We start from the raw sequence: 24,898 nt of genomic DNA on the forward strand, positions 1-24,898 counted from the left end.
AAAGTGTGTAACTGTGTGGTAGTGGAGGTTAACCAGACTTATTCTGATGTATTGGTATATATGTACATTCGTCTATGTCGTGAGTCTGCTGGTTCCCAGCATTTTCCTAATGCTTATGGACCTGGGGACCTTCTACCTACCACCCACCTGCTGTGCCAGGGTTATGTTCAAGACATAATTTTGGTATATATATATAATTATTATGCTGTACACCTGAAATCTAATGTCATATGTAAATTATATCACAATTAAACAAAAATAATCATCCCAGTCCCTAAAGCTCCAACTGAGTCAGTGGGGCTGGCCCCCAGCTCGGAAAATCTCCTGGATGGATCTAGCCTAGATGTCCTTTCTGCACAACACAGCTCTGCTTCCTTCTGCACAGCCTATCCTCCCATCAGCAGGCGGAGGGGAGGCCCCAACCCCAACCCAATCTGCCACCCTGTTTTGCCCACAAACCTTCCTTGGTAAGCAGCTTACCAAGGCTTCCATTGGCTTCCATTGGCTCCAGTGGGAAGCCCAGGGGGCTTTGGGAGCCCTTGGCTCACCTAGGATGTTTTCCTCTCTCACACAGAGCCCATCTGTCGAGAGCACCTGGCCCCAACAGGAACCCTGGAGGAAGTCTGGTTCCAGCTTAAATCCATCAGCACCTACTTCCAAACCTGGGACCAGTCAGACCAACAGGAGGTTAAATGGCTGGCCCTCCTGGAACGTTTTGACCGACTGCTCTTTCAAGCCTACACCATCATGCTGGGGCTCTATGCCATCACCCTGTGCTCCCTCTGGGCCCTGTGGGGCAGCTCGTGGAGACTCAGGGCAGGCTAATGGGTTTTGTGGAGAGGAGGGAATGGAGCATAATGGGTTAAAAAGCTCCTCACCTCTTGTTGCAGTGCAGGTGTTCACACCTGCTGAGGTACTGAATGACCTAGGATGAATGTATTCATGACAAAAATGTCCAGATATCTCATGGTATACAGTGAAAAAGAAGCTTGCCTTCTTATTCTATTTCTCTCCCCAAAAGTGACCACCATTAGGAATTTCTTTCAGAAAATGTCTAGGTACATTACATACATACATGTTTTGACAGTTTAGCTTTTTTTGTTTTTTGTTTTTTAAGTGTAAGATCATTTCATCTCCCAGTTCTATCTTGGTCATTCAGTAAACTGAATGACTCATTTTACTGAGTGTTAGTTAAGTCCTAGGTGTTATGTTAGGCAGACCAGAGAATACAAAGTATGTCATTCTTCACTTGACTCGATTCCCAAGGACAATCTCGCACAAAGCAGGGTGCAAGATTCAAGGCACATCTGTGTCCTGAAGCTCTTGTTCCCGGTGTCTCAGATGAGCATCTCTTCCCCTGCACCACATCACTGTTGGAGAGAAGCCGGGTAACAATCCCATCAGACCCAATCTAGCACAACATTTAGCCAACACACTGTATGTGTAAGGCCCTGAGCTGGGGAATAGGCTTCATGCATGGTCCTTGGGTTCAAGGAGATTATAATCCACTATCGTTTTATTAGTCTACAAGGGCTGCCATAACAAAACACCATAGACTTTGTGGCTTTAACAGAAATGCCTTTTCTCACAGCTCTGGAGGCTGGAAGTCTGAGATCAAGGTGTCAGCAGGGTTGGCTTCTTCTGAGGCCTCTGTCCTTGGCCCACAGATGGCTGCCTTGTCCCTGTGTTCTCACACGGCCTTCCCTCTGTGCATGTTCATATCTGTATCTGAATTTCCTCCATTTACGAAGACACCAACTATTGGATTAGGGCCCACATTAATAACCTCACCTAACCTCACCTCTCGAAAGGCCCTACTCCAGATACGCATTCTGAGGTACTGGTGGTTAAGACCTCAACATGAATTTGAGGGTGGGTAACACGATTCAGTCCATAATACTCTCATGGCTGTGGACTCTTGACAAGTCCCAAATCTGCAAGTAGGCTGGCAGGCCGGGACCCACAGAGTAGTTACAGTTTGAGTCCAAAGCAGAGGCAGGAGTGTCTGCTGGCAGGATTCCCACTTATTCCAGGTAGCCCGTGTTTTACTACTGAGGCTTTCAACTAATCGGATGAGGCTCATTCTGGAAGGGAATCTGTTTTACCCAAGTTTACTGATTTAAATGTTAATCTCATATAAAAAATACCTTCACAGAAACACCTAGAATGATGTTTAACCAAATATCTAGGTCCTGTGGTCTAGCCAAATTCACACACAAAACTAACCATGACAGTCCCAATGGTCCTGTACCTTCCCTCTATGCCCACAGTTACTTGTTAAGACAGAAGAGCCCTAGAGTCACAGGGCACTTGGGTGACTCATCAACTTCTGGCTCTTACTCTCTAGTAGCCAAATCTGCACCAACTAGCTTATCTTATGACAGTTCCCGTGGCCCCATAGCTTGAATTCTAAGGTTAGAGCTCAAGTCTTCCACAGATTTTCCTTCCTTTTATTTCGACTTTCTTCATTTCGCATTGCTTCTTTTTATGGAGGCTTCCGTCTAGCCTAACCGGCTTGCCATTCCACCCAAGCCTCTGCTGCTAGTTGACATATTCTTTTGTTTCACCAATCTGTGTGCCACTCCGTCTAAGGACCCTGCTCAGAACAGCCTTCCCCCACCTTCTTCCTCTGATCATCTCATGACTCTGTCCCCTTCTCTCTATCTTTGGTATTATCCTCTTCTATATCCTTCCTCCTTTGAATATTTTATGGCCTCCTATGTTTATGTGTACCTACGTGTGTGGAGTGTGTGTACATAGGTGTATGTGTTGTGGGGTATGTACGTGTGTATGCATGTGTGTACACAGGTGTGTGTGTGATGTGGGATGCATGTCTACATGTGGTGTATACACATGTGTATGTAGGTGTGTGTTGTGGTTGTGTGTACATGAGTGTGTTGTGTGTACATGTGTGCTGTGCATGTGCATTTATATGCGTGTGTGTACAGAGGTGTGTGACGTGGGGTGTGTGTGTACATGTGTGCTGTGTATGTGTGGATATGTGTGTGTTGGGGTGTGTGTTGTTGGGTATGTGTACATGTGTGGGGTGTGTGTACATGTGTATGTGCATCACCTGTCACACAGACCACATACTCCTGGAAGAGTCACCCCGTTTTCTAATTCTAGTTTCTGTCCCATCTCTGCCCGGGTCCACACAGAGTTTTGCTCATGGCAGCTGTGCAATAACAATTGCAGAGCAATTCATCCTAGCTCACTGCTGATGTTGGACACATTTCTCGCGTGTCTTCCCAGGTCTGAGGGGAGAGTCGCCCCAAGGTCAGACTCCCTGTCCTCCTGCGTCCCTCTGCCTGCTGTCAGGGCAGCCATCAGGAGCTTGCTGGGTAGACCACAGTAGGCTGAGCGAGAATCAGCACTCCTAATGCTGTCAGTGGAGGACTCAAAAGTCCAAAGCTGTTTGCTAGGAACTTTTTGCGGCGCTAAAATTGCCTTTAAAAAAAACCTACCTCCCCTTCCCCCTAAAGAAAAAGAATTTAAATTCAAACAGCCTTTACCTGCATCCTCCCTCTCTCATTACCTCCCAGTTAGTGCTCAACGCCAATTGTCCATGAAATTCCACTGCTGCTGTTAATGAAATGAGGAACATAAGAAGTTTGTGAACAGGAAGTGTCCATGCAAACCTCCACCTGTTTCCCTCCTCACTTCCTCCTTTCTGTTCCTGGCCTCCTCTGCCTCTACCTGCTGCCACCACCTGCTAGATTGCTCTTCACTTCCTCGGTTATTAGAGGGGCAAAGGCCTGCCGTGAGCTCCTCACTACCAAGTCTCCTTCCTTTCCAGCTGTCCCTGGAGAAGGCACCTGGTTTGGGTCCTGGCTCCATCACTATCTAGCCAGGGGACCTGGAGCTAATTTCTCAGAGCTTCAATTACCCTATTTGGCATTGGGGTTGCTCCGACTCACTCTACCCAAATCACAGAACTCTGAGGATCAGAGTGAAGCCATGTATTTAGTGGTACTTTGAAAAGTAGATGATACATCCCAAAGTAACAACAAGACCTGCCTGCTGTCAACAGATGGATTTTCGTCTTAAGTCTGTGGTGTGAGGTCCTTGTTCCAGTACTTCAATCAGAGTCCAGTTACGGGCTCTTGTTCTCCCTGCAGGCGCCCTCATTCCAGGATCCACAGGCCAAGGACTGAAGCCGTCGCAGGCCTTCTAGCAGGGGCCGTGGGTGGTGGGACTTCCACTCTCCATGCAGCCCCCCTTCGCTTCCTCCCCGGAGAACGTCTCCAGGTTCTTTATGTCTGCTTGGAAGAGGCAGCCCTTGAGGAGGGAAGCCTTGGACCTCCGTCCAAGCACCGAGTGGCCGTGACCTCGACCTGGCAGCCAGGGCCCAGAGGCCCTGTGCAGAGGGAGGAAGACAAGGCGCCCGCAGCCGTTATTTACAGAGCAGCTTCAGCTCGGCTCCTCCAAATGCTTACAAGTTTCACGATTCCTGTTTCACAGAGGAAGGAAACTGAGGAACAGAGCAAAAATGGGATTCTCCCAGCTGTGAATGCTCCGACCATCTGCCGTTTCCCAGAATCTAAGGTAGTTTCAGAACTCACCAAGAAATCGCAGCTCCAATTTTGGGGACTTCGCTGACGTCGAGAGTAAAGGCTGAGCTAAGCACCCAGGCTAGACAGGCAGCCCTCTATTTTATATGTCATTGGATCTCAGAATAGCTTCCAGAGCTGCTGCCGTGCTCCCCCACAGCCTGCCTGCCGCCCCATGCACAGCCCATAGCTGGGAGCTCTGGCTCCCTGCGTGTCCTCCAGGGGAGGAGCTGTTGTGGTGGAGAAAGCTGAGCCCCTCGCCTTACACCTTCATGACCCGGCCAGCCTCTGTGCTCCAGCTTTGAGCCTGGACAGGTCAGACCAGGAAGCAAACCAAAGAGATCACAGCTCCAACCCCAGGGACAGCCAACATGGAACTGCCCCTGGCTCCCCGGTGCCCTCTCCCTTCCCAAGGACCTAAATATACACATAAAGGCAGGGTTAGGGACGCCTGGGCGGCTCAGCAGTTGAGCTGAGCATCTGCCTTGGGCTCAGGGCATGATCCCGGGATCCTGAGATCGAGTCCCACATCAGGCTCCCTGTGAGGAGCCTGCTTCTCCCTCTGCCTCTGTCTCTGCCTCTACTTCTGTGTCTCTTATGAATAAATAAATAAAATCTTAAAAAATAAAAATAAAAAAGACAAGGTTAGCAAAAGGAGGTGGAGCTGAAATTTTTATCCAACGGTGTGGCGCTGAGGTTTCTAGAAAACTTCAATCTTGTGTTTAAGATAGGGAATTCCTCCCCCAATTCCTGGATGTTGGGTGATCGTCCCAGGGCAGAGACCCCAGTTCTCCTGTTCCCTCCAGACGGCTGTGCCTCCCTCCCTGCGACCCCATCTGTGCCCGGGCTCCCATCCCAGGCATCTCCCTGTCCTGTTCCCTGGCTCATGCTCCATCTCAGCAGCCCGAACCTTTCAGTCCTGAGTTATTTACCTGCTGAGACAGTAAGAGCTTCATAATTAGCTGAGCAACAGCATGGAGGCTTTTATGAGCAGCCAGGTCCCCCACCACACTCTGGTGTCCGTAATTGAAATGACCCACGCCAGTGATTAGATTAGGGGGCTGAGGCAGCCCAGTGTGCCACCTCCAGCCCCCTCCCCTGTCCTGTCGGGGGGGTGATGTAGTTAAGTTTGTGCTTCATTTGGCAGAGGCCATAAAGCAGGCATTGCAGTGAGGCTTTCTGCAGGGGTGGGAATGCACTGCTGGGCAGTGGGCGGGCTCTGTGGCAGGCAACAGATTCCAGATTGGGGGAGAGCCCCTTGTTCCCCCTTTGCCTTGGCCCCTCTATCATTCCCCCAGCCTAGTGCCAGCCTCCAAAGACCTGGGCCTCATGGGATTATCAGTGATACTCAGTGTCCCTAGGGACCAGGTCTGCACATGGTTGGCCAGACCCTGATCAGACCCTGCTCCTGGTCACCCTGCTCAGGACCTCCTCTCTGGAGACCTCCAGGCCAAGAGCAAGAGAGTTGAGGTGCTGTGGGCATTTTTTTTCTCCCCACCTCCCTGACTAATCTCAGCTTCTCAGCTCTTTCCTGTACAGGCCTTCGGCACCCCTGTCTCCGAACCTTGTGGCTTCCTCCCAAGGGGGCGGACAGCATGGGCTTTGGAGTCCAGCATTCATTTGTTCTGTTAGAGGATGGTTGCTCAGAGCTGACATGGTTTTGTCCTCCGTGCAAACCCAAAGGTTTGGTAGAGGCTGCCTGGAGTGCTGTTTTGAGACAGGTTTGGGGGCCCTAAGTGGGTTCTGTGGGAAAGAAGGCAGTGATCCATTGGTGATGGCCGCCCCAGGAGAGAGAGGAGGGTAAGAGGAGAAGCAGAGCTAATGTTTATTGAGGCTTTGTCATGTGCCAAGCACCGTGCAGAGTGCTGAGGTGATAGTATTCTAGGACCCGAGAGTGTTGGCCTCAGGAGAGCAGGGAGTCTATCGTGCTCACTGCTGTGCTCCAGTACCTACCACAGGGCCTGACACATAGTAAAGAGTTAGTGTGGCAGCATGTGTTGGATGAACCACACAAGGTTCAAATTCCTCTCTACCACTACTTAGCAATGTGATTTGGGCAAGTCATTGAAGTCTGTGCCTTCAGTTTCCTTGTCCATAAAATATGATTAATATTACACCTAGTTTATAGCATTCCTAGGAGAATTATGAGTGACCATATGTCAAATGCTTAGAAAAGTGTCCAGCACATGCTAAAAAAACGTGGTTAAGTAATAGTTTCTATTGTATCAATATTCCCATTTCCCTAGTGCTCAACATCACTCATATCTGCACCAGACACTCTCTAACTGCTCTCTCTAGGTAATCTCTTTAGATAGATGATAGATAGAGAGATGATAGATAGATAGATAGATAGATAGATAGATAGATAGATAGATAGATAATACCAGGGTTATTGTGAAGATTATATATATTACAAGATATGTATGTGTAATGAGACCTCATGGTGTATATAATCCTCATAATAACCCTAGTATTATCATTGCTGCTTCACAGCTGAAGAAGCTAAAAGCACAGGGAGGTTAAGTACGTTGTCTGAGATCACTAAGCTAGCAAGTGGCAATGCTAGGATTCAAGTCTAAGCAGCCTGGCTCCAGACTCCATGCTTTTGGGGATCCTGCTAGAGTCAGGCACGCGCTAACTCCAGAGCTTGCACCCTTGACCCTGGCTTCTTAAAAGAGGCTCATCTTTGCTAACCTTGTATGTGGCTAGAGGGGGGGGCTGCCGTAGAAGAGATGAGCTTGAATTCTAATGCTACCACTCATGAGGTTCACGACCTGGGGCAAGTAACTGAGTTAGCTCAGAATGTCAGGTTTTTCTTCTCATCTGTAAATTCTGAAAAAAGAGCGCTATCACCGAGGTGTTGTAAGGAGTGAATGAGGTAAGATTTATAAAGTGCTAAGCACAGCACCTTGCACCGGAGGCATGAAGAGTGATAGCAATTATCAACATCATCGTCATCATTATTATTCACCACCTTTCCACAGGGCTGTTACCAGAGCCCAGACAGATTGAGATTATACACACACACACACACACACACACACACACACAAGCTACATAAACTCTAAAGATCTCCTACTCAGTGTATAGTCTCTGCATCAGCATTCTCAGCAGCATGGGAGCTGTTAGATATGCAGAATCTTGGTTCCTCTCAGACCTACTGAATCAGGAACCTGAATTCTCACCTGATCCCAGGGGACCTGTCTGCACACTGCAGTTGCAGAAGCCCGGACTTAAGAATGATGGTCAGGGACACATGGGAGTTCCTGGAGGGGGCCTCACGGCAGGCCTGGGAGCTGGGGTTCGTGGGCAGCTCGGCGTCACGTGGATCCCGCCTCTGCTCCCTGGGCAGCTGGGCCCGCAGGGCACCTGCCAATCACCCGCTCACTCAGTAATCTGGCCTCCCCGCAATCAGAGCAGTCAAGCACTCGGTGCAGCTGGGCGGCTGAATTATAGGCTGTGGGCAGATGGCGGAGATGGCTCTGTGTGTGCCATCCAAGGGAGAAGGGAGTGAAGGGCCCTCCTTCCCCTGACAGCAGACACCCTCTTTTCTGGAGGGCCAGGCTGCCGGCAGCAATGCTCTGGCGACCCCTTTCCCCTGGAACCCACCCGGGGCACAGGGCAAACCGCCGAGCCCTCCTGCCTGCTGGGTCCAGGCCATGGTATCTCAAGGGACTTCAGTCGTGTGACTCCCTCTTCTCAGGGAGGAGCCTCCTCTAACAAAGTAGCCTCCCAGAGAGATGTAGCTCTTTGATCCAAAGCTTTGCCTCTCCCCAGAGCTTGTTGCATCCAGTGAGATGGCCCTGAGACTGGAGGGACCCCAGCACGGTCATCCTTCCTGCGTCCAGGATGAGCCCGGCACAGAGCACTGGGGACACAGAATACAGGTGAAGGGCCAGGCACGCCCGTTTTCCGGAAAGCCAGGCTACAGTTGGGGAAGGCTTTGTCGCTTTCTCCCAGCAAAGCCCTAGGTATGGGGGTAGGGAGGGGAGGAACCCAGGTGACAGGGTAAGCCATGCTGCTGTCACAGCTCCTGCCCCCCTCCACTCAATGGAGCCTACACTGTCTGCTCAGCCAGGTCCCCAAGGCTGCAAGTGGCCTGTCACTCCGCCACTGTGTCTCAGCCCTGGTTCCTGGGAGGGATGAGAGCTCTCTCTGCCTCCCAGACCTTCCCTTATGCTGATACTTCACATATCCATTAGGTTTTATGGGGCACTGCTTCCAGGCCTGCGGGGAGTGGGGGAAGGCTCTGGGGCTCCCCTCAAGGCCCCAGGTCTCTCTACAGCCTGCTGTTCCATCTGGCCACCTCCCCTTGCTCCCTACCCTCTTCCCTTTCAGCCACCATGGCACTGTCCCTGCCACCTGAACTTGACACGGAGGAAGCCCAGGCTTGTCATTTTGGCTTTGTAGGCTTGGGGCCCCTTGTTCTGCCTCGTTGGGCAGCATATGTGCTTGCATGTGTGTGTGCCTTTATGTACATGCACATGTGCATGTGTGTTTGAGGTGGTCACTCAAAGTTGGAGGGGAACTAGACCAGCTTGTTTCAAACTCTCGTTTTGCAGATGAGGCTGGGACAGGATAACAATAAACCCTAGATAATGATAAAGATGATGGTAATGATGCTGATTACGGATAGCCACTAGCTGTGGGGCACTTACTGTGTGTCACTCTACAAATGAGGACTTCTCATATTGTATCCAGTTTAGTTTTTACAGTAGGATAAAAAAATACAGGAACTGAGGCCACACAGGTTAAGTGGCTTGCCTAATATCACACAATGAGTACATGAAAGAGTAGGATTTGAACTCAGGATTATCTCACAGAGCATCCAGAAATTCGGTATCTAGGTGGATTTAGTATCTCTGTGTATGGAGAGATGGTGGTAGTAGCAGCTGGCCTCCCTGTCACAGGAGCATAGCAGAGCTAAATGAGCTCCTGGGGGTTGAAGCTGCAAAGGTAAGAGACTATTATTCTCAATGTAGAGCCCAGAGGAGATGTAGGCTCTTCTATTTCCCAGTGCAGTGTGCTTCCCTTGAGGTCTTATCCTGCTGGGCAGGAGGCTCCAGCCCCAGTGCCCTGGGGTTAGAAGGTATGCAAGCTGTCTTAGGCTAGAATCCTGAGAACCCCATGTGCTCCCCTGGCCAGGCAAAGAGAAGCAGGTGAAGGCAGAGGAGGGATCCCAAATGAGGCTGGGCTCCTGCAGGTCAAATCAGGATGCGCACGGTCCAGATTCGAGGAGGAGGCTGCAGAAGGCTGGCATCTTGGAGCCCTTGACAAGCCGAGCTGATGTGGGAAAGTAATGGGGCTGGCTGGAGGGTGGAGTGGGGGAGGTGGGGCTTAAGGGGGTAACGTGTGCCTGGCACTGGGGGAATTCTTCCTTTAAGTTTTTATTTTAATTCCAGTGAGTAACCATACAGTGTTATATTAGTGTACAATAAAGTGACTCAATACTTGCATATATCACCTGGTACTCATCAAGACAAGCGCGCTCCTTCATCCCCATCACCTGTTTCCCTCATCCCCATGCCCCACCTCCCCTCTGGTGACCATCAGTTTGCTCTCTAGAGTTAAGAATCTGTTTCTTGATTTGTCTTGCTCTCTCTCTCTCTTTTTCCTTTGCTTGTTTGTTTTGTTTCTTAAATTCCACATATGAGTGAAATCACATCGTATTTATCTTTCTCTGACTGGTGACTTACTTATTTCACTTAGCATAATATTCTCTAGCTCCATCCATGTTGCTGCAAATGGCAAGATTTCATTCTTTTTATGGCTGATTAATATTATACTCACTCTCATATATATATATATATCTCACATCTTCTTTATCCGTTCATCAATCGATGGACACTTGGGCTGCTTCCATAATTGGGCTATTAGAGATAATGCTCCTATAAACATTGGCATACATGTATCAGTTTGAATTAGTATTTTTGAATTCTGTGGGTAAATGCCTAGTAGCACAATTGCTGGGTCGTAAGGTAGCTCTATTTTTAACTTTTTGAGGACCTCCATACTGTTTTCCGGAGTGGTTGTACCAGTTTGCATTCCCACCAAAAGAGCAAGAGGGTGGGTGAGCTCTCTTTCAAGGAAGATAAAGAAGATAATAGGGAGAAAGTCACCCAAACATAAATTCAAATTCTGGTTCCACCACTTAATGATGCTGGACAACTTAAATAATCCTCTGAACCTCAGTTTACTCATCTGAAATACAGGGATTTTGATGTCCAACATTCAGAATGAAGACTCTGAAGGCATAAAAGACATAATAGTTGCTCAAAAAAGTATGGTGTCTTCCTCTTCTCACACCCTACCAACCATTCCTAACTCAGGGACTCTGGATAATTAATTTCATTTATAATAATAACAGTAGTAACAATAGGGACTACAACTTTCATTTACTGAGCACTTACTACATGACAGACATAATACTAAGCATCTTTTTTGTAAGATTATTTATTTATTTATTTATTCATAGAGACAGAGAGGAGAGAGAGAGAGAGAAAGAGAGAGAGGCAGAGACACAGGCAGAGGGAGAAGCAGGCTCCATGCAGGGAGCCCGACGTGGGACTCGATCCCGGGTCTCCAGGATCACACCCCGGGCTGCAGGCGGCGCTAAACCGCTGAGCCACTGGAGCTGCCCTAATACTAAGCATCTTACTCGTCTTATCTCATTCATCCCCAGAACTCTGTGCTAGATTCCATCCAGCCAAGCCCTGGAGAAGCTAATGGACTCATACAAGGCCATGGAGCTAAAAAGTCACAGAGCTGACATTGGAACTGGGTTAGTTGGGAGAGGCTAGGTTATGCTATGGTGACCCAGGACCCCCAAATCTTAGTGGCTTACAGCATGTTGGGTGCCCACCATAGGCCAGCTCCAGTTCTGGGCCATGTCCTCTCTCTGAAACCCAGACTGATGGAACAGCTTCTATCTGGGACACTGTCAGTCACCTTGGCAGAGGGAAAGGACCTCAAAGGGTCACGATAGGCCTGGAAGACATACCTCTCTCTTCTACTCACAAACTAACTCATTGTTCCATTGTCCTCATCATGCAACCCACTCAACCACCATGTCGCCAGTAATGGCAATCTTTCCAACTACCCAGAGAAGGAGATAGCCAGAATATTTGGAGCATAACACTAATGACAACCATATCCAGTTTCTAATCCTTATGCTTGATGGGTTCCCACAGTAGAGTGAACCCCAGTGTCCTCATCTGTAAGGAAGGAATAACAATTCTACCTTTCAGGGTGGTCATGCTGACTACAGAACATAGTCCACAAGAATCCCAAGCCTGGAAACATGGAAACATGGTGATCATGTGTGGGGTTCAGAAATACTCTGGACTGATCAACTCAGCCATTACTCTGTGGAATGACAAATCTCGCTATAGAATTCAGAAGTTCCCAGGAGATGAGGGTTCATGCTTTGAAAAACACTGTTACTCTCAGTGCCCATAAAACCACCTCCGGGGGATCCAGAAGGAAAGGAACATTTCCAGGATGATGATCAGAGGCAACAGCAAATGCGATTATGTCAGCAAATGTGCAAAAGTGCTGTACGCTTTTGGAGGACTCTTCATTTAGGACTAATTAAATACTTGGAAGCAGGAGATTGAAAGGTCCGCTCTGAAAAGCTACTCTAGGCCAGCAAGACGCTTCAGGGCCTATTTACAGCACTTGGAGAGCTCTAGAGGAGGAAATGGGTGGCTCTACTGGGAACCACACAAGGCTACCGGGGTGAAATCACTCAGGACGTTGTGGCGTTCCCCCTACCCCAACCTTGGTCTCCCAGGGTCTGCGGTTTGGGTGATGTGAAAAGCATACCTGAGGTTTATGCTGGTGGCAGTGAAGCAGGGAGCTGCCTATAGAATGATGTGTATTAGATTTCTGGGGCTGCCATAACGAATCACCACAAACTTATTGGCTTAAAACAACACAAATTTGTTCTCTTACAGTCCTAGAGGTCAGAAGTCCAAAATCAGGGTCACTGGGTAAAAATCAAGATGTTGGAAGGACTGGTTCTTCTGGGAGTTTCTAAAGGGAGAATCGTTTCCTTGCCTCTTTCAGCTTCTAGGGGCTACCAGAGCATGTTGGGTCAGGGCTCCTTCCTTCACCTTCCAAGCTCATCTCTGGTTTCTGCCTCCTGACTCCACATGGCTTTCTCCTCTTCTATCATCAAACCTCCTCTGCCTCTCTCTTAAAAGGACTCTTGTGATTCCATGTAGGGCAATCAGGATAATTCAGAATAATCTCTCCATTTCAAGACCCTTAACACAATCACCTCTGCAAACTCCCTTTTGCCGTATAAGGTAACATTCACAGGTTCCAGGGGTTAGGACCTGAGGCTCTTTGGGGCCATGACCCAGCCTACCACATGCGGCATCTGTTGGGTTGGAAAGCCAAAGAGCAACCACGAACCAGCTGCACTCCACAGATCTCTCATGGGGCATCCTTTAGGCCCTGGCCATGGTGGGACCTGTAGGGCAACCCCAGAAGAGCCTGTGACACATCTGTCCCTTCAACCATGTAGGCAGCACATGATACACAGTGCTACAGAGCAGCAAAGACTTGTCATATAATCAATTAATCCATGTATTAACAAATATGTGGGGAGCCGGGTGGCTCAACAGTTTAGCACCACCTTCAGGCCAGGGCGTGATCCTGGAGACCCGGGATCCAGTCCCACGTCAGGCTCCCCACATGGAGACTGCTTCTCCCTCTGTCTGTGTCTCTGCCTCTTTCTCTCTCTCTCTCTCTCTCTCTCTCTCTCTCTCTGTGTGTGTGTGTGTGTGTGCGTGTGTGTGTGTCATGAATAAATAAATAAAATTTTAAAAATTAACAAATACGCATTCAGCACCTACTGTGTCCTGTGGGAGCTGATTCAAACCTGGGGCCCTACCAGGTTCTCCCAAGTAGGAGATTCATTCAATAAATATTTATCGATCCCCTACTAGGTGTCAGGCACTATTCTGGGTACTTGGAATATAACAGTGGACAAAACCCCCAAAGCTCCCTGCTTTCATGGCACTGACATTCTATCAATGGAGACAGACAATAAGGAATCATCATAAGTCAATCACATAGAATGTTAGGAGGTGATAGAACTATAGAACAAAAGGAAAAATAAGGCCAGGTAAGAGGGGTCAGGTGTGCCCAGGTGGGAGCAGGCTGGTGAGAGTACTAAGTGGATTAGTCAGCATTGGTCTCATTGAACAGGTGAGGTCTCATTGAATAGGACAGGTTGTGTCCACCCTGAAGGAGGTGAGGAGGAATTAGCCAAGTGGACACCTGGGAAAAGGGAGCTCTGGGGAGAGGAAAGATCGAGAGCAAAGGTTCTAGGTGGAGTGGACAGAATGGTGGGAGGGCCACAGCAAGTGAGCACAGAGAGGGAACAGGAGCCAAGTGGGCTACTTCTGTGGCGCTAACCAGGCCAAACCTGAAAAGAGAGAAAATACAGTAAAACCACGTCTCTGAACACTCCAGTATAGAACTCTGGAAAGTCCTCTGAACTAGGAGCTAGTTCCAGGGTTGGGGATTGCAGGGCTTTTGCTGAGGTCACTTAGCCTCCCTGAGATTCACATTCCTCACTTACAGATTGAGAAGCTTGCACTGATTCACTCACTCGTCCATCCATTCAGGGGACTCCATCAAGCATGCTCAGTCCCCCCGCAGATGGCACACACCTGCAGATTCCAAGGTGAGTCATCCACAGCCTCTTCTCTCCCTGTCCACGTCCTTCCTGATCCACTCTGCTGACAGACGTGAAGGGTTTGGCCTGTACAAGAGAAGGCATGATGGCGGAAGGCCTGGTATCGATGAAAAATTAGACTTTTGAATATCCCAAAGGATAGCACTGGGTGGGCAGAAGCTTTAGAGAAACACATTTGGGGGACAGGATGAGAAAGATCTCTGCGAAAATGAAATGGATTGTCATGAAAGATCTCCTCATCACTGGAGGTGTGCAAGCAAAAGCTGAGAGACCATTGGTGGGAGATGTCATAGAGATTTGGGTGCCAGACGGAGGCTGGACTAGATAGTTTCTAAGGCCAAAGGGAGCCTGGTGTCTCTAACTCTGGAGGACGTTGACACAAGGACAGGTTGTGTCCGCTGAGATGTGTTGAAGACCTTGCTTTAGGCAGATTGTTTTCTCATAAATGTCAAGGGGAATGAGACAGTGGCCTCTGAAGTAGGAGGGCCATGTGACCTCCTTGTTGGGTCCTGCCTCTCTATTGGGTGGTGTGGGAAGATCACTCCTTAGCCTGAGTCCTGTGGGGTCTCACTGCTTCACTCTTGTTAGGAACAATGCTGGAGTTTCTCCCATGCCTGCCGTCTCCCCATTGTCCATCTCTCCATCTATTCACACAGGACCATAGGCTCTATGTCACAGAGCATTTCCTCTCTCCAGTTAGTGGCACCTCAGGGACCCAGGTGGTCCCCATTCCAAGAAATGCATTACTTTCCAAGCCACTTGGTAGCCAGCCAAGCCGCCCTGTGTCACTGCCCAAGAGAGTAACAGACCAGAGCTGTGCCCACAGTAGGACCATGGCAGTGTGTTCAATATATCCCCAGAACCAGAGGAGGTGACCAAGGATCCCAGCACTAGGCTGGCAGCATCCTCATAACCTCGTTGATAGCTACCTGCCCCCCCAACCCCTGCTCCAGGAAGGTCAGGAGAGCTCCAGGGTAGAGATGACTTTTGCTAACTGGCCTCATTTTTCTTCCCTTCTACTAATGCCACTCATTTGTTTACACACAAATATTAATTGAGCATCTACTATGTGATGGGCACTCCTCTAGGTTCCAGAAATTCGACAATCTACAAAACAAATAAAAACCTCTGCTCCTAAAGGACCATCTCTTCAATAAATGGTGTTAGGGAAACTGGCTATCCACATGCCAAACTGGGCCCCTTCCCTACATCACTCACAAAAATTAACTTGAGATGCATTAAGGACTTCAATGTAAGACTTGAAGCCATAAAAATCCTAAAAGTAAACATAGGGAAAAAGCTCCTTGGCATTGGCCTTGGCAATGATTTTCTGGATATAATACCAAAAGCACAATCAGCAAAGGCAAAACTAAACAAATAGGGGTACATCAAACTAAAAGTCTTCTGCACGGAAAAGGTAACCCTCAACAAATTGAAAGGCAACCAACAAAATGGGAAAAAAATACCCATAAATCATCTATCTGATGAAATTTCCAGGTACAAAATATATAAAGGACTCATACAACTCACTAGCAAAATAATAGTAATAATAATAATAATTAATAATAATAATAATAATCTGACTTTAAAATGGGCAAAGGACCTGAATAGACATTTTCCTAAAAAAGATATTCAAATGGCCAACAGGTACATGAAAAAGTTTTCAACCTCACTAATCACCAGAGCAATGCAGATCTAAACCACAATGAGGTATCACTCCAGACCTGTTAGAATGACTGTTACCAAAAAAGAAAAAAATTAATATTTGTGAGAATGCGGACAAAGGGGAGCCCTTGTGCATTGTGGGTGGGAATGTAAATCAGTTGTGTCACTGTGGAAAACAGTATGGAGGTTCCTCAAAAAATTTAAAATGGGGATTCCTGGGTGGCTCAGCAGTTTAGTGCCTGCCTTTGGCCCAGGCCATGATCCTGGAGACCCAGGATCGAGTCCCACGTCAGGCTCCCTGCATGGAGCCTGCTTCTCCCTCTGCCTGTGTCTCTGCCTCTCTCTCTCTCTCTCTCTCTCTCTCTCTGTGTTTCCTGAATAAATAAATAAAATCTTTAAAGAAAATTTTAAAATAGAGCTACCCTATGATCCAGAAATCCCACTTCTGGGTATAATAACTACTTGAAGATATATCTGCACTCCCATGTTCCTTGCAGGACTATTCACAGTAACTAAGATTGGAAACAACCTAAGTGTCCATCAATGGATGAATGGACAAAGAAAATATGGTCTATACATACAATGCAGTATTTATTATTCTGTCGTTAAAAGAGGAAATCCTGCCATTTGCAATGTGATGCACCTGGAGGGGATTATGTCAAGTGAAGTAAGCCAGACAGTACAGACAAATACTGTATGGTATCACTCTGTGTGGGATAAAAAAAAAAAAAAAAAAAAGGTTAAATTCATGAAGCAGAGAATAGACTGGATGGTGGCTGCCAGGGGCTGGGTTGGGGGCTGGGGAGACATTGTTCAGGGGTCCAAACGTTTAGTTACAAGATGAACAAGTCCTGAGGATCTAGTGTAGAGCCTGGTGGTTACGGGCAACAACACTGTATTGTATACCTGATATTTGCTAAGAGAGTACACCTTAAGCCTTCTCACACACACAAAAAGATAATGTTGTGAAGGGGGATATGCTCATCAACTGGATGGTAGTCATCATTTCACAATGCATATGTGTATCCAATCACCACTTTGCACACTTCAAATGTACACAATTTTTATTTCTCAGTTACACCTGAGTAAAGCTCCACGGAGCTCACATTCTAGTGGGGGAAACAGATGATAAACAAGATCTACACACCGGCGTTGGGTGTGAGACGGTGACAACCCCGTGCAGAAGGGGCACAGGGCTTCGACGTTGGGGGCAGGTGATGGCTCACAGACGCACCATTGCCTCCCAGTTCCCTCCCCTCTGGGGCTGCAGGCCAGCTGCTCCGAAGCCACCCCGTCCAGTCCAGGTTCCGTTGCTGTATTTAACTCTTCTAGAGAGTTCGCAAGCCATTACTTCATTTATTTATGCATTCTATTGATCCCTTTTGTTTATAATGGGAAGGAAAACTAATAGCTTCTGAGTCTCTGCTATGTGTGGGGTGCTGTCCTCGTGCCCTGGCTCCCTCGCTCCTTAAGGCCCCCCGAGCTCCTGGGGGGATACATGTGTTATCCCCACTCTCAGCTCCAGAAAACTCAGGTTGGCCGCATTAGGTGTCTTGACCAGGGTCCTCGTATGACTGGTAAACCGAGCCACCGAGCTTTAAGGTCAAGTCTGACTCCAGTGTCTGAGCTTTTTTCATGACACATGAATTAATGATTTTTATAACTGTCGTGGGGAAGAGGGAGCCGGTCTTGGAATATCTGGGAGGGGGCGTGCACGATTGAACCAGGGGATGCTGATTCCATTCCAGATTCATAATTACTGACCTGGATTACTCTCAGAAAGAGTCCATGAATTTGGTAGACAGGTGAATTTAGTAGGCAGAGCAATTATTCCTTTATTCCCATTTTGTAGCTGATAAAACTGAGGCCCAGGCAGCTCGGTTCGCCCGCAGCCACACAGGGTGTTTACAAGGGAAGCAGGACTAGAGCCAGCTTGTAGTCCGTTCTTCCCCTTGCTTCCTTTTAAAAACCCAACTAGTTGTTTTTTTAAAGATGATATATTTACAAGATACAAAATTTAAGTGCGTAACAGGGTAGACAGAGAAATGTCTCTCTCCCCACCGTGTCCCCAGACCCACATCTCACGGCCCCTAAAGCAATAACCACTGCAGGCTGCTGTGCTTCTCTCTTCTCTCTTTCCCCCGGTTGGAAAACGTAGAAGAGAGAATCACATCTTCACGTGTGCTGCACCCTTGCTTGGCTTATGGTTTTATTATTAATTTCTTATTTTTTTAAGATTTTATTTTTTAAAGATTTTATTTTTACTTCATAAGAGACACAGAGAAAGGGGGAGAGACATTGGCAGAGGGAGAAGCAGGCTCCTCGCAGGGAGCCCGATACAGGACTCGATCCCACCCAGGACCCCAGGATCATGGCAAGAGCCGAAGGCAGACACTCAACCACTGAGCCACCAGACGTCTGTGGTTTAGGTTATTTAAACCAGGCTCAGCCACACTGAGTGACTTAGTGACCTTGGGCAGGTCGCTACGTGTCTCAGAGTGGGGGCTCTTCAGCTATAAGATGGGGACACTGTCACCTACCTCGGGGAGCTCTTGGGAGCATCAAAGTGAAAGAGAGAACATGCAGGAAAATGCACTATAAGACATGCAGAACCATATGAAGGTTGGTAAAACGTTTTTATTCTCTGCCTTAGGATGAGCCCAGAAATGATCACAATGTTCTCACCACCTCTCAGAGACAATGGAGAGAATGGAGAGGAGATGGAACTCATTTCTACAGGATGAAAGGAAATGATTCAAATTGTACCAAGTGCAATTAAAGTTTAATATTAGAGGAGACTTTGCTTTGGAATCCCAAGGGGGTTGTGAGGGTTCTTTCTTTGAAAAATTTTCAGAAAATACTAATAACGATATATTAAGACACTAATCTTCCCAGAAGCAAGGGAATGGAAAAAAGACCTCTCCCATCCCTTCATCTCTAGAAATTAGAGCTCAAGGAAAAGAGAAATTTAAGCCAAAGAACCTTCTGCCTCCAGGTCTAGCTGTGGGGTGACCACTGGGCTAATGACCCATCGCCAGCCACACTAAGGCCTGGCTTCTGCTACCAGCTTGCTAATTCTAGATGCACCTTCCAGGGTGGCTTCCTACCCTGGAGACCACCCTGGAGTTGGCTCTGTTGTTTGTGACCAACAAACAGAATTTGATGGAGATTTGAGGAATGAGGTAGGGGAAAGCTTCATCATATAAGAAGGAGATATTCTCCAGAAGCTGGAGCATCCAGGTCTTGGATACTTGCACGGATGTGGAACGAGACCTCCAGCCTCCTGTGCCAGGAAGGAGGGGAGGGCAGGAGAGAGGCAAGACAGGCCTGCCTCTCTGCTGTGTCTCATACCTATGATTCCCACATAGCCTGTGTGAAGGATTGCCACCTCCCTTGTGAAGATAGGCCCCTGAATCTGCAGAGTTTCACAGTAGGAGGTTCTCTAGGCAGGTGGGCCGGGGAGCCAAGCAGCCCAGCACGGTCCCTTGGGTTTCACTTTGCTTGGGTGCGTGTCTCTCCCAGACCGTTGCTGCTGCGGCCATACTGGCCTATTCAGGAACCAAGCCCCCTTCCTTCTCCACCCCTTAGTGTGGTGGATGAAGGCTGGGAATCCCTGCACTAACACATATTAAGCGAAGAGACAGAGGAAGGAAGCAAAGGAGTATTTGCAAACTGAAATACTTGGTCTTGTATGGCTCAGGGTGCTCAGGTGTCCTAGACCAGTCAAATTCCTCCTCGTGTCCCCACAATATTTTAGAGAATCCCAGAGGAGCAGCACAACTTCACAGGCCCCTTGCTTGGGTTTCTTCATTTCTCCTCCTTGCCTGTCAGCATGGGGGACAGAGGGGGGAGGGTCGGGGTAGTAATATGAGCTCCTTAGGACAAATCCAGCCATCTTGACCTTTGGGGTCAATATTGAGACAAAGGGCCTCACTGCACCCTTTCCTTCAGGAGTCCCATCCTGTCTGCTGGGAGGACTGGAAAAGGCCTCTTCTCTAGGTGACAGATGATAAGAAAACTCCATTCCTCCTAAGGAAGCCCCACCCCATGCACCCAGACTCCACAGAGTAATATTACACCCCAAAACCCCTACATCACTTCCATACCAGGAGGGGCTGCAGAGGTTCCTGGTCCCAAATTTATTGTGAAGTCCCATAACCTGGCATATTTGCAGAGACTGGCTCTACTATATTGGGATCAGGATGGTAAAGGGGAGTATTTCTGAATCCACTTTGTACTGGGGAAAACAAAAAACATAAGGGTCCATAAAGTTTTCATGTATTCTTACTCACGACTACTCTTTAATAAAAATATCTTTAGGGATCCCTGGGTGGCGCAGCGGTTTGGCACCTGCCTTTGGCCCAGGGCGCGATCCTGGAGACCCGGGATCGAATCCCACGTCGGGCTCCCGGTGCATGGAGCCTGCTTCTCCCTCTGCCTGTGTCTCTGCCTCTCTCTCTCTCTCTCTCTCTTTCTGTGACTATCATAAATAAATAAAAATTAAATATATATATATATTTAATATATATAATATATATAAAGATATATATATATATCTTTAATTTGCAGCCTTATGTAGAGTAAGCCCAATGAGCCTGTCTTTTCAATTACAGCAATCAAGGCAGGACTGGGACCCCCATCCGTACATGGGATTGGATCCAGAGTCCAATCAACCTGGGTCTCAATTCTACCGAATGTTCTGGGACTCAGTGGCATCAGGCAGTTACTGACCCGGGCTTTCGAGTCTGTGGGATCTAACACCACGCTCTCCACTTATCAGCTATGTAATTCACACAGGTTGCTTAACTTCCTTGTGCCTTTTTTAATTTTTAATTTTTTTAAAAATATTTTACTTATTTATTCATGAGACACACACAGAGAGAGAGGCAGAGACACAGGCAGATGCAGAAGCAAGCCCCACGCAGGGAGCCTGATGTGGGACTCGATCCTGGGACTCTGGGATCATGACCTGAGCCAAAGGCAGATGTTCAACCACTGAGCCACCCAGGTGTCCCTTCCCTGTGCCTTTATTTTCTCATCTGCAATATGGGAATCATAACATCTTCATAGGAAATAAAGATTAAATGTGATAAAGTGTTTAGCACAGTGTGCTAAACAGTGCCTGGCACACAGTGTGCTTGGCAAATGACAAGGACTGTTGGTGGAGTGGATCAGAACCAGGCATTCCAAGGACCAAGATCTAGACAGAGAAAAAAAGTCATAATGTGACATGATGGGACACCAAAGGAAGAAAGGCCAGGAGGGAAGAGACTGCTCCTCCTGTCTCCTCCCTGTAAAGGCCACTGCTGCCTCTTTGGGCAGAGAAACTAGGAAATGTGAGTCAGGCCTCCTCCCAGCCTGCTGGCTTCCACCCTGCCCATGGGGAGACCACCCCTAAATCTTTCATCCTTCATGCCAGCGTGTGTCGGGTCCCTGGAAGTGGCTGGAGGAAAGGCTCACCTGCCTGCTCCCTAAGCCATCCTCAGAGAAGAGAGGCAGAGCCCATAGGGCCCCTATGATCCAGTGCCAGGTGTGGATATGCAGCCAGTAGGGCTCCATGGACCCCCCTCCTCAAGTGGACAAGGGAGGGTGAAGAGGCCTCTCCCATTCGGAACAACCATGACAAGCCATAAGCCTTCCCCAGCCCTTCCCTAGCAGGTGGGCGCCTGGTGGGGCCAGCTGTTACTACAGGTTGCAGAATTTTTCTAAGTTTATGGGTTTTAAAAGGTCAGGCTCTTTGGTGGTAAAAGTTTTAGAGACCAGTAAAATTTACTGGAGAAGATGGGAGACACGGCTCTAATGAAAAGGCTGGAGCCAGGGGCCTACAGGATCTCAGCTCCCCCCTTATGGGCCGTGGGAACTGAGGCAGGTCCCGGAGGCTCTCTGGGCTCTGTTTTAACCTGGAACATCGTGCTGAGGGGCAGGACAGTGGAGGCCAGCGTTAGCCTGGGCTTGTAACTACCTCATGACACCGAGTCCCAGGGCTCTTTCTAGGATTTGGACCCAGGTGCGTTGAATTCTAGAAAGCCCCAAACCCATGTGTGAGGCCAGTCCTCCTCGCCCTGGTGTTGGGAGCCCGGGCCTACAGCTCCTGCATTCTCAGGGCTTTTCATTACCCTCGCTGGGTGGCTGCCGACTGCGTGTCTGCCTCCACTCCCTGGGAGGAGCCTGGCCGTCTGCAGGCAGAGCTCGGGAATCAAATTAGCCAAGGCCTCTGCTTTTCCCTCGTCCCCACCGGCCAAGGAGAGTTCATCAAGGCCTCGCACTAATTTTTATCTTGTTTAAAAGGGACAAAAGTGACTCCACAGTTTCATTGGAGGCAATTTACACCCCGCCACTGGCCACAGCTCCAACCACCCCCGGTCTGTTGTGCCATCAAATCCATTAATAGGAGATTTCTTCAGGGGAAACTTGATTGCTGCTCCATCAGAGAGGCACGCAGGCAATACATCTCCATTCCAGGCCGTGGCCTGCCCGGCTCGCTATAATCCTATTACCTAAGAAGCTAATTCTCTAATGCACACACTGTACCGAGACATCCTCTCCCCACCCCCACCCCCACCCCCACCCCAGCACGGTCGGGCAGTCCCAGAGGATCCCAGGAGCTCAATGCAGAAACCAAGGCTTGAGGCTCAGACGACAGGGGCTCCAGGCTTTCTCGCTGCCCCTGCGTGGGCCTCGGCACACACCCCGCCGCAGTGTGGAGGGCCAGCCTCATTCGGGCCATTCCCGCCCCCCCAACCCATCCTCTGCTTCTCGGCTCAGCCTCTCCTGCAGCCTTCTCTTCTCTTCCTCCCTCTGTGCCTCTTGTGCATCTACTCCTAGCTTCTTCTTCTTTCTCAGTTTACTGCCCATTTTTTTCCTTCTTCTCATCTTCCTTTTATTTTTTACTTCTCTTCCTTCTTCTTCAGATCCCCGTTTCCTGTCGTCTCACCTTCTGTCTCTGTGCGCCCTGCTTGGGCTCTGCACCTCGCACAACGAGCTCAGTGCCCGATGCTCCTTCCTGCTCTCCATCTCCAGGTGGCTGGGCTCGGTGGAGGGAATGGGCTCCAGGACACAGTGACCTCGGCCTGGGGCAGGAGACAAGTGCCTCATGAGTGTATGCCAGGAGCCCCCGGGGAGGACAAAATGGGGCATTTGGGGGCAGTGGTTAGGGCATGCGGAAGGCAGCAGCTAAAGGTTATTTGTTCTTGAATCATCGATGAAGCAACTGTAATGGAAACCCCAGGTGGCTTGCTGCCAAGCACCCAAGCTGGTGATGCCCACATGGAGGGACCCGGTCAGTGCTTGGTATAATGCTCCATGCAGATTCTATAAAGCACATCAACGAGAGGAAAGATCCTTCTAGAAATTTGCAGCAGATTTCTAGGGGACAATGGCCAAAAATGGAAACAACATGAGCCTAAGAATCTTTGCACATCAAGCCAGATGCTGGACTTGAGGATGCATTTAGGGATCCACTAGCACCCCTTCTGAGTCTGGACTCCCTTAAGACCTCAGCTGGGAGCCTGGGGGCAGGCTGGAGGCCTGGGGGCGGCCTGGTTCTTCTTGCTCTGTCCTGTTGTCAAACTTGGAGTCTGAATGCATTCATTCTGGGCTGGGGGTGTCTAGCTCTCTAACTTCTCTAGAAATTTAGGGGGTGCCTCTTATCTTCTATTTTACCACTTGTCCCCATCTCCATTCCTCTAAAAGGAATTCCTAGAGGTGATTTTCCTTGTTTTTCTGGATTGTGCAGTGAAGAAGCACAGACTTACAGGAAAGGTAGCCCAGCTTCCTCGAGCTTGACCAAACGTTCCAGAACCAGACTCTGGCTAACAGCCATATGAAGGGACTCCATCGGTGAAAGGTATAATGCAAAATGCAGATTTCATCACGAACGTGAATAAGGAGAAAAATCCAGATAAAACCAAAAAGGACTTGTCCCTGCCCAAGATGATCTTTTTTAAACTTAATTACAATTCAGAAAATTCTTCCTTTCTACAGTGTTCCTAGCCTCTGCCATACTTAAATTCAAATGGAAAAAGAATTGAAAGGAATAAGAATGTTTTGTTGGTTGAAGCTTGCTATAGGTGCATGTTGCTTTTAACACACTCAAGGTAGAAAAGTCGGCTCCTACTCCAAATGGTGAAGTGGGAGTGGGATTCACTCAAACAAATTCACAGCGATACTCTTCTCAGACAATTTTGTTGGCGCACAGTTGGATATCTGAAGGATAGATCCATTCCTATTCAATTTACAAAAGAAAAAGAAACACTTCTTCCAAGAAAACATTTAAAAGGAAAGTGTTGAGAATGCTCATGAATTGATATTAAGCAAAGAAAGGAATAGGATGCAGAATTAAATGCGTGGTATATTTACTTCATTGTATACATAGTAGAGAAGAAGATTATAGGGGAATATACACCAAAATATTAACAGTGGCTGTCTCTGGGCAGTAAGTAAGCCCACAGATGATTTTAATTTTTCTTCATATTTTTCTATAATCATGTATTACTACTACGTTTTATGACACATATTTATTATGTCTATTAAAAATATATAAATAGGTTGGCATAGTGCTAATTATGCATACATATATGTATTACTACTTAAATACTCAAATTTAAATATTTAGATGAGAGAAATAAATATTTAGATGAGGACAAAGAAGCAGACGCGTGGTAACCCCAGGTCCCCTTCCTCAGTCTGCAGAGACGCCGGGTCACCTGCTTAGCTAGGGGCACACGCTGCCTGCCCCTGCTGCCTCACCCACCCTGCCCCAGCCCCGTGCTACCAAAACATACTTGCCACAATGAAGGTAGCAGCCCGAGCACCTCCCAGCAGACAGGCTGCACCCTTGCTGCAGGGGGTCCTGCCGCCCTGTCCCCCAAGCTACTCCTTGGGGAATCTGGCCAGGCCACCTGGCTGAAGGGGCAGGCTGAGCCTGGCCACATGACATCAGCTGGGCGGGCTCCCCTCTCACTGGCTCCTTCTC

At 48.4% G+C, this 24,898-nt stretch overlaps 1 protein-coding gene and 1 long non-coding RNA gene across 3 annotated transcripts in view; both read left to right on the plus strand.

Moving 5' to 3' along the window:
* Positions 1-5,204, plus strand: part of HTR3B (5-hydroxytryptamine receptor 3B) — a 58,178-nt gene extending 52,974 nt beyond the window's left edge. The window contains exon 9 of the mRNA XM_077893572.1: positions 575-5,204. Coding sequence (XP_077749698.1) covers positions 575-825 — 251 coding nt within the window. The 3' untranslated portion in view covers positions 826-5,204. The remainder of the gene's footprint in view (positions 1-574) is intronic.
* An 8,428-nt stretch (positions 5,205-13,632) lies between these two features.
* On the plus strand, positions 13,633-18,736 carry LOC144305591 (uncharacterized). 2 transcript variants are annotated; one of them, XR_013372612.1, is made up of 3 exons: positions 13,633-13,683; positions 14,145-14,247; positions 18,578-18,736. It is a non-coding gene; the product is annotated as an uncharacterized LOC144305591 (long non-coding RNA). The 2 variants fall into 2 exon arrangements; XR_013372610.1 differs by lacking the exon at positions 13,633-13,683 and adding an exon at positions 13,685-13,766.
* The last annotated feature ends 6,162 nt before the right edge of the window (positions 18,737-24,898 follow it).

Source organism: Canis aureus, chromosome 3 (assembly GCF_053574225.1).
Source record: "Canis aureus isolate CA01 chromosome 3, VMU_Caureus_v.1.0, whole genome shotgun sequence".
In the NCBI taxonomy this organism is placed as follows: Eukaryota; Metazoa; Chordata; class Mammalia; order Carnivora; family Canidae; genus Canis; species Canis aureus.